General features: G+C 39.5%; 1 protein-coding gene across 1 annotated transcript; it reads right to left on the bottom strand.

Annotated features, from left to right (window-relative positions):
* Window positions 1-3221: 3221 nt before the first annotated feature.
* On the bottom strand, window positions 3222-13338 carry gcat (glycine C-acetyltransferase). Its single transcript, XM_057861557.1, has 9 exons — window positions 13062-13338; window positions 9885-10015; window positions 9090-9191; window positions 8857-9003; window positions 7632-7786; window positions 7406-7488; window positions 6685-6856; window positions 3677-3798; window positions 3222-3547 (listed from the first exon to the last, which is right to left on the bottom strand). The coding sequence occupies exons 1-9, from the start codon at window positions 13279-13281 to the stop codon at window positions 3396-3398; spliced, it is 1284 nt and encodes a 427-aa protein (XP_057717540.1). The 5' UTR covers window positions 13282-13338; the 3' UTR covers window positions 3222-3395.

Genomic DNA, 13338 nt, shown 5'->3' with positions numbered 1-13338 from the left:
GGGATTTTATGGGTGAAACATGGTAATATAACACAGGTCGCGATGCAGAAATCGCAGACATCAAGGAATGGTCGAGATTTTCTTTTCTATTTACCCTTTAAACGCCCCCCCCCCCCAATTTTTCTTTGTTTGGATCGATTATTTATCATCTATCATATCAGAGAAATTGAGTCAGTAAAAAAAAAAAAAATACAATTAAGTGATAATTATGAGGTAGGTATCCGTGACTTTTTTACAGACGCCAATTTTTTCATTGTGACGTAATTTGTTTAAAAGTTTAAAATATGCGAGTGAATAATTTTTTAAAGTCGTTTTTAAAAAAACAAAAAACAACTAAATATTAGACATCAATTAATGATTTTAAGCTAAAAACGACAGACATTTCGAATAATAAATTCAATTACTTTCTTTTTATGGCTAGGTTTAAACCAAAGCAGTTGCGCAACGTCTGTAAACGGGGGTTTCCAGGGTAAAACGGACAAATTAAAAATAGGGGGCTTAATGCGCCATGAATCTGCTATGGCAGCATATAGACATATTGTCAGGGGTGAAAGTGGCTAGAATTTCTTGCCGGAACTCCCTGACATGAAGGTCGCCACGGAGCTAGAAATTTTATTTATACTTTCATTTTTTGGGGGTGGGGGGGTCAAACCTCCTAAACTGCTGAAATGCAAAGAAAACTGTTTTAGCACAGTTATTTCTATGACACAAAAACTGATTTTCATTCAAAATTGTATTTTTTCAATGATTTGCAAAATAAAAGTTAACAAAAACAGCAATAACCCCAACCTTCATCTTCAAATTTTTATTTTCCCTCATTTCCTCACATATTAAATGCCAAATCTCAATTTTAACTACTTAAGAACATACGATCTATATGAAAATTGAAGTTAATGTAAATGTTTTTTTTGTTTTTTTTTTTAGTAATAAAGATATAAGTAACATACATTCAGAAAAATAAGTACAAATGGCGTATATTATGCAGACTGAAATGGAATATATTTTGAAGATCGCGCAAACATTGACTTTTTTAAATCATTACGAAATGAATATGTAGCCTAACATAAATGAACAAATCATCATCGTCAGACTCAGAAAACTGCCCTAGCTGGGGAAACCTCCATGCCGTCCGTGGAATAAAATAAATAATAAATATTGGTGGAAACGGATTACGATACACAAGCACTTTATTATGCTTGTTGTTAACACTTGTCTACGTAAATCTGATGTTGGTAGATTATTTTCTTCTTGGAGATGAAATGCATGTGTGGCAGCTAAGCAATTTTTTTTTTTTTTTTTTTTTACATAGCGTTTTGACAGTTGCCGTCATATTTTCGGAATCAAAGCACGGTGTACCGGAACAGCATTCCGGCACCAAATCTTATACCGGAACAGCATTACTGTCATATTTGTGTGTGTCTCAGTTCTTTTTCTTTCCTTTATGCAGCACCTGATTGAGCCAGATTGGCGGGGTAATGCGACACACCTGTGCTTGATTAGGAAAGCTCAGTATTTAAGGAAGCTTGTCACCATCTGCAAGTGTCGGACTATTGCTTGCTATTTGCCTTGCTTACCGCCTGTGTGTTCATCGTCATCCTTCGAGTTTCCCGACGTTCTACGGTCGTATTCTGGTTTGGTCATCTTTACTTTAGTGCTCTTTTGGGCTTTGTAGTCAGATTCTTGTACTTTGTTAAACTCGCATTTTTCGCGTGCTCCCTTTGTTGTATTTTATTATATCCGCGTTTATTCGCGTGCTCCCTTTGTTGTATTTTATTATATCCGCGTTTATTGGCGTGCTCTCTCAGTTCTACTCGCATTTTGGCGTGCTCCCTTTTGTTGTACTTATTAAATACAAACATTAGCTCTACCTGATCTCCTTGTCTGTTTTTGGGATCCACATCAACGGCTTGCCGTTCATAACAATTACGGCCCTGAATCTTATACCAGAACTGCATTCTGGCCCTGAATCTTATACCGAAACTCCGTTCATGACAGTTTTGGCCTACTTTCACCCCTGCATATTGTTCTATTAAACCAGACATGTCCAAAGTCCGGCCCGGGGGCCAAATGCGGCCCGTAGTCAAATTTAATCCGGCCCCCAGCGTCTGTCATAAGATCAATAACGTCTGGCCCGCACACAGATTTAATAAATTGGTCAGCAGTACTGCTTACATTACCCCGTGTGACCCTTCCAATTTTCTAAAATGGTGACAATCAACAACAACAACAAAAAAAAGAGTTGACTGCGACAGCCGATGCTTCAAGGATAGGTGGAAATTCGACTATTTCGTCACTAAAATACGCAACAACTGTCTGTCTCATTTGCAAAAAGACAGTCGCTGTTTTTAAAGATTTCAATGTGAGGCGATATTACCAAACAAGACACGCTGACATGTACAAGATTACAGGAAAGATACGTAGCGAGAAATTGAAGCAACTTGAAGCTAGTTTAATTTCACAGCAGCAGTATTTCGCAAGAGCCCGAGAGTCGAAAGAGAACGCCACAAAGGCTAGTTGCGAGATGTTGAAATAATTGATTGAAAAAATAATAAAGCAAATGTGACGCACAGAAGGGCTAGCTAAAATTTGCTTAAATATATTGTTCTACATAAAGGACGTCAGCCAAGGTCGGCCCCCCACATTTTTACTACAGCAAATCTGGCCCCCTTTGCAAAAAGTTTGGACACCCCTGTATTAAACACAACAGTTGTTTTGGCTTAAAATACAACAGTTTCTTTTGAAGATGAGTGCAAGAGCAGAAACTGCTTTTTCAGTCTTGTCTGTGTTTTCCACCATATATCTCTCAGATCGTGAGATGTCACGGCTGAGCGGTTGCTTCATAATTCAGAGATAAAGGATTCAATTCCATGCTTCGTACTTCATGTGTAGAGTTTGCATGTTCTCCCCCATGCCTGCGTGGATTCTCTCTGGGTAGTCCACTTTCCTCCCCCAAAAACACGCATCGTGTGTTGAATGCTCCAAAATTCTCCCTCAGTATGGGTGTGAGTGCGAATGGTTGTCTGTTTCATTGTGCCCTGTGATTGGCTGGCAACCTACTCAAGGTGTACCACACCTCCTGCCCATAGTTAGCTGGGACAGGTTTCAGCTCCCGCATGACCCTCGTGAGGTTAAGCGGCACAAAAAATGGACGGATGGAACTCAAATTGGGGATGCTTACAAATGTATCCAATTTTGCATCTTTAAAATGTTCTAATGAAGACAGTCCCAGACAAATGCATTAAAGGCATTTTGGAAATCTTTCACTTTATTTCAGTCTCAGACAGTCAAAGACTTCATCCATATCATTTTTCTAACCATTACAGACGAATTTCAGAACAGGCACTTTACTCATTATCAAAACAATAGTTTTAAGTATTTATTTCTTAGTTGTCCTTTCAGGAGATGACACCATGCTTCCTACCAGTCTGAATAAAAGCATCAACGCAGTGGTCAATGTCTTCATCAGTGTGGGCGGCTGAAATTTGAACACGAATTCTGGCTTTGCCTTTCGGAACGACGGGGAAGGAAAATCCGATCACATACACTCCTATGGATGAGAAAAGTGCATATATTATATATATATATATTTTTTCATCTTAAAAGTTCATCTCTAAAGTATGTACAGTATTCACTTAGATTGGATGCATAGGAAAAAACTATTTGACTTATATCCTACCTTGCTTTAACATATCATCTGCCATTAGAGAAGCAAGCCTTGCATCACCGAGCATGACTGGACAAATTGGGTGAGCGGAGCCCGAGATCGTGAAGCCGGCCTGTGTCATGTTATTCCGGAACCTGTAACAGAAAACATGATTACAATCATATATCCGTACAATAATGAATAATAACCTGCAATGTCATAATGCTTATAAATCAGTTTATAGCGTAAAGCAGAGTTCTTTTTAGCAGCAAGTTTAACTTGTCTTAGTCTATTGGACGAAAATACTTCGTCATGTTTTAGTCATTTTAACATGTGTTAAGTTTTCATCTAGTTTTCGTTGACAAATACTCAAAAATCCTTTCCGTCTACATTTAATTGACAAATATTAAACATGTTTTTGCCCGTAAAAATTCAAAGGTTTCAGTCCCCCCCAAGGATAAAGGTTTCCAACAATTTTGAATGATAAGCACATAATGTACCGTCTACAAGGACACGCCGACTTTGTGAGGGGTTTCCAATGGTTTTATTTACAACTGGAATGACGGAAAACTACTATTTTAAGCCGTAGCCAACGCCAAACAAACAAAAACAACACAACAATTTAAGAGGATGCTCGCTACGCTAAAGTTAATGCTAACGGGAGCGCAAATGCTAACGCTACGAGTTACATTTAGTGTGTGATTATCACTCAGCACACGCCGTTAAAGGCTGAAGCAACATTGAATATTCTCTCTTGCCCAGATAAGAAAACAAATCTTACCATGCGGCTGGCTTCAAGAACATGATTGTTTATATATCTTTGTTAGTGAATGAGTTAACCACAAGTCACTGGTGACTGTCAATGTGGGGGTACAGGACATTTAACATGAGTGACACAACCCAAACACTGCTACTATTCAGGCTGACTAACTACGCGTACAATAAGAAAATGTCACACATTGTGAGCATATGATGGAAACTATGGCAAATTTTCATCTCGTCAGACAAAAACTGGCATTCGTCTCGTTGTGTTTCAGTCTCCTAAGACACATGATCAGCTTGCTATCGTCTCGTCATTGTCATGAAAAAATTGTTCATCGACGAAATATTTTCATCATCGCTGACATAAACAACAATGGTCAGTGATAGCAAGGTTTTTCCTGTTTCTGATTGCGCATTAATTTTTTTAGAACATGCACTCAAATTTCCACCTTTTGCTTTGAGTTTGACACAAATGTCATAACAACAGAGAATAAAGAAATGCTAATATTCTTTTCTGTATTTCCTAAAACCATGTTAGTCATAGGCCTGTTGCGATAACAAATTTTAATGTGCGATAATTTATCTAATAAATTATTGCAATATGCAATATTATTGCACCCCCCCATTTTTTAAAAACCAATTTACAATAATACAGTGAGAATACAGTATATATTAATAGATCAAGTTCACCCATTTAAACGTGATAAATATTTACTCTTAAATTCAAAAATACTTTTTGAGAAATCACAACTAAAAACAATAGACCATGCCTCTTAAGTAAAAGACAACACTATTAATACCGCACAGAAACACAGAATAAATAAAATGTGTTTTCGAGAAAAAAAGATAAAATTGCACTTAATAACTTAAGCATTTAGGCAAATGAAAACTTTTCCCCTCATAGCTTCTGCTATGGTGCTCCATAGGAATGCAATGATACAGTTAAGTCACTGTTCGGTACGATTTTTGATACGGGGGACACGATTTTCATTCCGATTCTTTATATTTAATGCTCTGAAAAAAAGAAAATAAATAACAATTGTATTTTTTGTTTCGTTTTTTTTTTTTTTTTTTTTTTTTATGATAATGAGCAAAAATGTAATTGCCATAATATAAACATGCATTTTAGTGCATAATATTTATGTGCTTACTTCTTACTGATCTGAAGAAATTTTGTATAAAAGTGCTGAGAACAATCTTTACTGTTTGTAAAGTGAGGCAGGGCACATTGTTGATTGCTACAGCTCTCTTAGCAGCTAGGTTTACTACATGAGCAAGACATCCTATTTGTGGTCCGAATCCATCTGTGTCACGTACTGAATCAACAATATTTGCAGCATTATCTATAGTCACTAGTATGGACTGATTTGGTCTTCTTAACTTCCATTCAGTCATGGTGGTTTATAATTCATCGATGTAGTATATGGACTACGTGTCCCATGATCACTCTGGGCTCACGTAGCCAATGGCACGGGACGTAGCACATCTAGTTTGCTATTTCATGATATCTAGTGTGTGCGTGCTTAAAAAAGTTAGCAAATGCCACAGAAGCCACAGCTGCTCATTAATGCACAACACCAGCATATGACAATCGACTTTCATAAACAGGACGAGCTTGAAGCACAGCGCTCTTAATTTGCCACTGAATGTTCATCATGTCAGCTGTCCGTCGTCAAAGCGAGGTTGTTCGTAGCAGCCAAGTCAGTAACAATGTTTTGGCGGACTTCGTTGTAAATATCCGGTGTTGTGCCGAAAAATAGACGCCCCGCGTGAAAGGCCACCCCTGATGGGAGCGTCCACACGTCAACAACACCGGCATGCCGAAGATGGTCCGCAGTCAATCCGGAGCACTGAAGCGGCCAGTATACGTTGAACAATCAGATATACAGTAATGGGAACGATTGGATCCGGCGCAATTTTTTGCCGGACCTGGAACGAAAATGCATTTTGCGTAGTTGGTAACAAGGAATCCGAACTTTTGACAGCACATCTGCCGCACGTGCACACGAGGCGATAAATCGCAGCGGAAAAATTACCGCCTTCATTTTTATTTATCGTGCGGTAAATAGAATTATTGCATATTGCGACAGGCTTAGTTAGTTACGCCTACTATTTTCAGCCATACAGTATTTTGGATCACCGTACATGTGCACGACTGACAATATAAATGGTTCATCATCTTCATGCTGTTTAAAACCTAAGATCACAGTGTATTGTTTTAGCTAGGATTATTCCTGTCCTATGCAAACACTATGAACACTGTCGAATAAAATCGCTACCTCATGGTTTTGGCTGACATGCTCTGCGCAATCTCATTGGAGGCGAGTAGCAGCTCGACGGCCCGCGTGGCACAGCCCACCACCGGAGGGGGAAGGGAGTTGGAGAAGAGGTAAGGGCGAGAGCGCTGCCTCAGCAAGTCAATGAGGGGCTTCGGACCTACTGTGTAGCCACCTGACATGACAAAAAAAAAAAAAGACAAACCATGCAATTACACTTGATTTTGTTGTTGTTTTGGAACGTTTTGGCATGCTGGACATCTGTGTCCACATTCCGTTTTTTGAAAAATTCTAATTGTGCAAATGCAAACATAATGATTACACGTTTATCGCCGTCAATGGGAGCCAGTGAGTTGAGGAGACAATAAAAACACAGAGAAGCTGAAAACAAGTTATAATAAAATGGATAAATGTAGAAAAAAATGTAAATAAAGTGAAAAACATCTGTCTCAAATATAATCTTTACCCGTTTCTTTCACCCTATTTTTTCTGTCAGCCCCCAAATACAAAGTAATAACTACACAATGAAACAAACCCTCATGGACTAATCTTTTGGATAACTTACTTGCTAGATTTCTTTTTTGGGTAAAAGTACAACAACAACAACACTCAATCATTTTCTTAATCCTTCGCCATAGACACACCTTTGCATTGAAAAACTACATAAAAAGAAAAAGGAAATAAAATTAATAAAGGACTGAGATTTAAAAACAATAAAACGCACCAGCTGCACCTCCTAGTGCTTTTCCCAGTGTGGAGTTTACGATATGAACGCGGTCCATCTCTCCCAACAGCTCATCGGTTCCTCTGTGAATGAACATAAACTTCAACTTCCACACAATAGTGGGCTTCAGAACTTGTCAACAACCACTAGTAGCTGGCATCTGGGTGTAGACCTTTTTCCAAACATCACTGTAGCCTTGCATGTAAAGGTCAAATATTGTACTCACCTCCCACGGGGCCCAAGGAAACCAGTGGCGTGGCATTCATCAATGAACACCATGGCTCCGTACTGGTCAGCCAGATCACATATTCCTGTTAATGGTGCCACATCGCCATCCATTGAGAAGACGCCATCTGTCACTACCAGCCGCATGCGACATGACTGTTAAGCACAAATGATTATGAGGAGTCATTAGTTCAAGTTTTTTTTTTTTTTTTTTTAGTTAAACACTCATTTTTTTACTTCACAGCAGAACTATGAATAGACCTTGTATCGCCCCTGCTAAAATGGCTTCAGAGCGTCCATGTTGGCTGGTGCGACGTTCCTATCAGAATCAATGCATTGACAGTCAAATTGAGTCATAACTATCTTATTTCTAAAGCAAATTTAAAAAAGATATTGTGATCATTGTCAAAATAATGTGTTTCATTAACATCGGAGCAGAGGTGAGCGTCAGGCGACTGAAGGAACACTGAGCTGAGCGGTTTGTGCAAATTCAAGCGGGACAAGTGCGAGAACGCCGATCCCAGTTCAGGAGCGAAGGAACCACAGCAAGAACCGCTGCAGGAATAGTTAGAAGACACCGATCCAGAAGGAGAACGAGAATCCCAGGTCTTAAAAGTTGTCGTTTGTGGTCCACCAAAGCAGCCCCGGTGGCCCTCTGAGCTTCTTCTGGAACATTCTGGTTCTTCAATCATCTGCTGCTGTTGTTGCTTTTTACACACCTAGGCCATGGCCAGGAGACTAGTGAAGTTAAGAGCAGCGACCAACAGGGTTTCACTCAAACCAGCCGGAGGGAGGTGTGCGTCCACCCCCAAGTGTGGCTAGTATGACTCAAAAAATGATGTCCACATACAGTATATGGACACTAGTTCTCAATTATAATCATGTTGTTATTAAAATAAAATATATACATATTATTAATCAGTATTTTTATATATTTTACATGAATAAATAAAATTAGATTTTTAAAAAATAAAAATACAACTAAAAGGAATAAAAACAAATATACTCTGGTCATGGTGACCAATAACAATCTTTATATATACTTCCAATTTGTTAGCATTTAACTCATTGCCTGCCAGTGACAATGACAGACATCCAATTCAATTAAACTGCTGTCAATGCTCATGTTTCACTGCCACTGACAGCACAAGGTCAAACATGTGTTGGGCTTTCTCTGCCGTTTGTTCCTATTGTCTGAAAACGTGAACAGAAGGTTCTCCATATACCTGTGACTCCTTCAGCTTATTCTCCAAATCATTCAGGTCGATGTGTTTGTAGCGCAGTCTCTTTGCCCGACACAGACGGATACCATCAATAATGGAGGCATGGTTAAGTTCATCTGACAACACGGCATCGTCTGGCCCCAGCAGAACCTGCAGGAGTCAGTGACCTGTCTTAGCTACCATTCATTCATTCACCATTCATGTACCAAGATATCACTTGCTGGAGATTGACCCACCTCAAACAGTCCAGCATTGGCATCAAAACAACTGGCATAGAGGATGCAGTCCTCCCTCTCGTGAAACTCTGCCAACTTCTGTTCCAGGTTTTTGTGCAAATCCTGTGAATTACACACATCATATTTGCGCAGGTAAAAATGGGGCCGGTTTCTGGAGGATCTGCCTTCTCATCAAGTATGAAATTGGGCAACAAGATCAATGTTGTGATAGCTGCCAATTCTGAAATGTTGTCTAGGCCGAGTAATTTGTTAAAGTTTTCTGTAATTATTTCCTTTGTTCAAATAGAACAAGAAAGATTTCCATAAAACACTTAACAAACAACGGAAACTGCAAAATGTGAGAGAAAAAATGTAGGTTTCCATTAAAAAGACCGACTCATATGCATAATGTAATGCAATTCATCCAAGAACTTTCAAAATATAAATTAAATTACAGACAACAGAACTATGAATTTAACACTGCATCATGCTCATATTGTAAATCGTGGATAACAGTAGTATAGACTAGCACTTCATCATGACATCACTACATCCATAATCATTAACTCATTGGCTGCCATTGACGGCGCTAGATGTAAAATCTATTTGACTGAGAGACATTCAGTCCTCCCAGTTTCAATTATTTGGATGTCAATCAGGCAGGCAATGACTGAATATTAGCCTACTAATGGTTTCTTTAATTTAGCAGAATCAATGAAATACTGGTCTTTGAGAGGCATTGTTATCATCAAAACCAAAGTTTTGCTAATGTTTTGACTACAGATTTGTGCATTCCCTGTTGATTGGACACTTTACCTGAGTACCGCAGATAAATCTGACAGAGCTCAATCCAGCGCCGTACGTTTTTAGTGCATCAATGCCTGCTTGCACCACTTCTGGATGACTGGATAGTCCAAGGTAGTTATTGGCGCAGAAGTTTAAAATGCCTGAGGGAAAACAGAAATCTCAAGTCAGGGTCGACAACCTGCTGCTCCAGAGCCGCTCTGCGCTGAAGCCATTGCCATATACACAGTATATAGAACATTGTATTGATGAACTCTGACGGTAGAGGGTAATACTTTTCTACATAAGAACTTGTGCACAGAACACAAATTAATGCTCATTGCCAGAATTCCAGATTGGAAGCTGAACTATTAATCACATTTTCAAAACATATTGAACATGTTTACATTGGTTTAAAGCCTAAAACCATATTATGAATGGGTTATTGGCTGAGCATAAACGTGTAATTGTTTTGGAAAATTAAAAAAAATGAAAACATTTTTTTTCAAATGTCCTACATAAAAAGCTAATCTGTTCGCAGCAGATGATAGGATTTGGAGAATATTTGCTGGTGAGATGTTGAAGTTCAAAGGATTTGGACAATAGCATACTGCACGAATGCTATTTTTAGACCGTAACGTCGCCATCGTAGCACGGAAGTGGGTCATTATAGACACGCCCTCACATAGAATCCATGCTATTTCCGCTTGTTTTCTCCGGTAATCTTTAAAAAAAAAAACATGCCGAGTAAACACCGCTGCTATGGAACTTGTAGAAACGACTCTAGACATTAAGACATATGAAGGATGTTTTCTTCATTCGTTTCCCGAAACCAAAAACTTGAAGGAAAAAATGTGGAGAATGGATCAACTTGCGTGGACGTCCAAAAGACCAGTTAAACGCCAGCAAGGTGAAGCCATTTTGATATTGCTACTTATTTTTTTAGCGTGGCGGTTTGCCATGCTGCTTCTGTCTGACTATGAATGACCTGAAAAAAATTAAAATGGTATCTAACTGCCACTGTTTCTGTTGTAAAAAAAACAACTTTCGTAAAGGGGAAGTGTAAATACATTATAGAATTAATATTTGTTATGAATGAAAAAAATTAAAGTGTTCGTTGGCTGTCACTGAGTAGCATTTGCGATCGCTACACAAAAATAGCAATGTAAATTGCCCCAAGAAAAGACAGAGACGTAAGACAACAAGAGGATATAATAGAAAGAAAGACAGGGCATATGGTGGTAAAGGATAGATTGTTGAAACAGGAGAATGTCATTATCAGTGGTGTAAGGCAATGCACACAAGAAAAAGGTGTTGATAAAAAAGCAACTGCTGGATCAGGTCAGCTCTTTTTCCCGTCTTTTTCAGCCCTCGACACTCAAGCCATCTCTTTAACTGAACATTTGTATGTTCTTCCACATCTACACCAGTGAATTTGGCACCAGGGACATCATTTTCGGACAGAATTGGTAGGTTTAGCTCAGTAAACATCTCGTTCGGTCATTATTTCCATGCGTTTACCGTTAGAGACAAACGGGAGGTTGACCCGCCTAGCAACAATTGCTAACGTCATGAATATCAATGTTGCTTGCGGTACGCCATTGGAAGTTAACCATGTGTAGCTGCATAATCCCAGCACATGGGGAAAAAAGTGCAAACAAAACAACACAAACACAAGTAAAAGCTGCCATATCAAACAAGACTACTGAATAATCTGATTTGCATGATCCCCGAAGGCGAATATTAATCTTTCAATTTACTTTATTTTTCTTGTTGCACAGTGCACACCTGACCAGGGTTGTCAACAGACTTGCAGGGGCCCGGGGACAAGAGACAATTATATGGCCCCCCATCCCACTCCTGCCACTGGCTTGTCACAACAACATACGCAGTACTTTTAATGCTTTGTAAGCAATGACAGTGTAAATTTTCAAATTATTTGAGATGGACAGTTAAATTTAACAGACTGTAATGTGATGTGACTCAATAAAATCAAACAATTTCCATCTATTGAACCATGTAGGCTACAATACAGTACAACTGAGAGTGCAATACCTGCCTGCTACGCAACAAAACAGTATAACTAAACACAGGTATTAGCGTTTGCTATAATACACAGTGGGTTGTAAACCCAAGATAAATCCAGCCGCCGGACCCTGTTCAGCCTCACGCACCTGGTCCCCACAGACTAGTTTATATACCTGATCTCCCATCACCTTCTTTCTCCTCGGCTCAACGCCAGAAGCATCTCATGTCATACCGCAGCTCAATAGGCTACAAGCGGCCGGTGACAGACTCGAATCGGGCTTTGGTCACGGTGATCGCGAATGTAAACGTTCTGTGTTAGCAGCTGTTGTTCTCTTACAGACATCACCGTCCACAGCCAACTCTAGCCCTAATTCTCTGGCTTCTTGTTCCCATTTAATTTTTTTTTTTCTCGTTCACCTCTATGATCTTCATCTCATTTTCTTTTTTTTCTTTTCTGCGCACCCGATTTATGACGACTCGCCATGTTTAGAGTTTATAATAATGACAGATTTTAATTTCCCGCTTCATGGCACGTACGTAGTGTGGCCTTGAGTACGCCAGAGCGAGGTCAAACCATTCTCAGCTAAGACAGAGGGTGTGGGGTTGGGGGGCGCTTTGGGGAAAAAAAGGAAAAAAATATAAATTTGAAATATTCAATATGTTAAAGTTTATTAGTATATATCGAGTAGAACATAATATTTAATCAGACAATTACTTAAATAAAAAAGAAATGTGTGAATGTAAAGTAAAATAATTTAAGGGTCATTCAGGGGCCCCTATGGTCTTGAGGCCCTGGACAACACACACCTCAGTCGTCACATACGTGCAAGCTTGGATGTCAGAATGAAAAGGGCACGCAGACGCTTGCTCAAGGGCACTTTGACAGTAATAGAGAAGCAGGCAAGCTTTTGTCCAAAATTTTGTGTTCAGTTTACGTCCCTCCTCAACGGACGATTAATGACCGTCCAATTCAAAACTCCAGGCAGTTATAGATGAGTTATGAACACCCACAAAAAGTTTATTCTACATTTTACAGCTTATTACAACGTGCCGTTCAGGAACTGTTGACAACGTTTGTACAAATTTCAACGATTTCTTGTTTGAGCGCTACTGACTTGATTGTTGTAAAACATGGCCCACGAGGAATATATGTTTTCCACCGCCAATATTTTGCTTTCTCACCCCCACGGCTTCCGTCCACGTTGATGTGCGGTCCCTGTTTGGAAGTAATGATCCTCTCCGCCTTCCACGTCCCCGCCATGCGAATAGATTCGAGCTCGCTGTTCAACACAGCTCTGGCTTCAGCAACAGCCGCATAACTCCGACTCACAAGCGAGGTCGAGGACCGCAAAACCCCCCGGAGAGGGTTCAACAAAGTCCAGCCAGCTTTTCCGAACGACATATTGGTGAATAAGTGCTACTTCTGTCAGAATGCACCGGAAGTTGGCGGCGACAAAAA

This window comes from Corythoichthys intestinalis, chromosome 16, assembly GCF_030265065.1.
Source record: "Corythoichthys intestinalis isolate RoL2023-P3 chromosome 16, ASM3026506v1, whole genome shotgun sequence".
In the NCBI taxonomy this organism is placed as follows: domain Eukaryota; kingdom Metazoa; phylum Chordata; class Actinopteri; order Syngnathiformes; family Syngnathidae; genus Corythoichthys; species Corythoichthys intestinalis.
This window is presented reverse-complemented; position numbering and strand designations above follow the sequence as displayed.

Excerpts from the sequence above, each read along its gene's own strand:
- gcat (XM_057861557.1), bottom strand. The coding sequence starts at position 13,281 with ATGTCGTTCGGAAAAGCTGGCTGGACTTTGTTGAACCCTCTCCGGGGG. Across the intron at positions 10,016-13,061 it reads CGTGGACGGAAGCCGTGGGG|GCATTTTAAACTTCTGCGCC; the intron begins GTGAGAAAGCAA and ends GTTTTCCCTCAG. Across the intron at positions 7,489-7,631 it reads TTCCTTGGGCCCCGTGGGAG|AGGAACCGATGAGCTGTTGG; the intron begins GTGAGTACAATA and ends GTTCATTCACAG.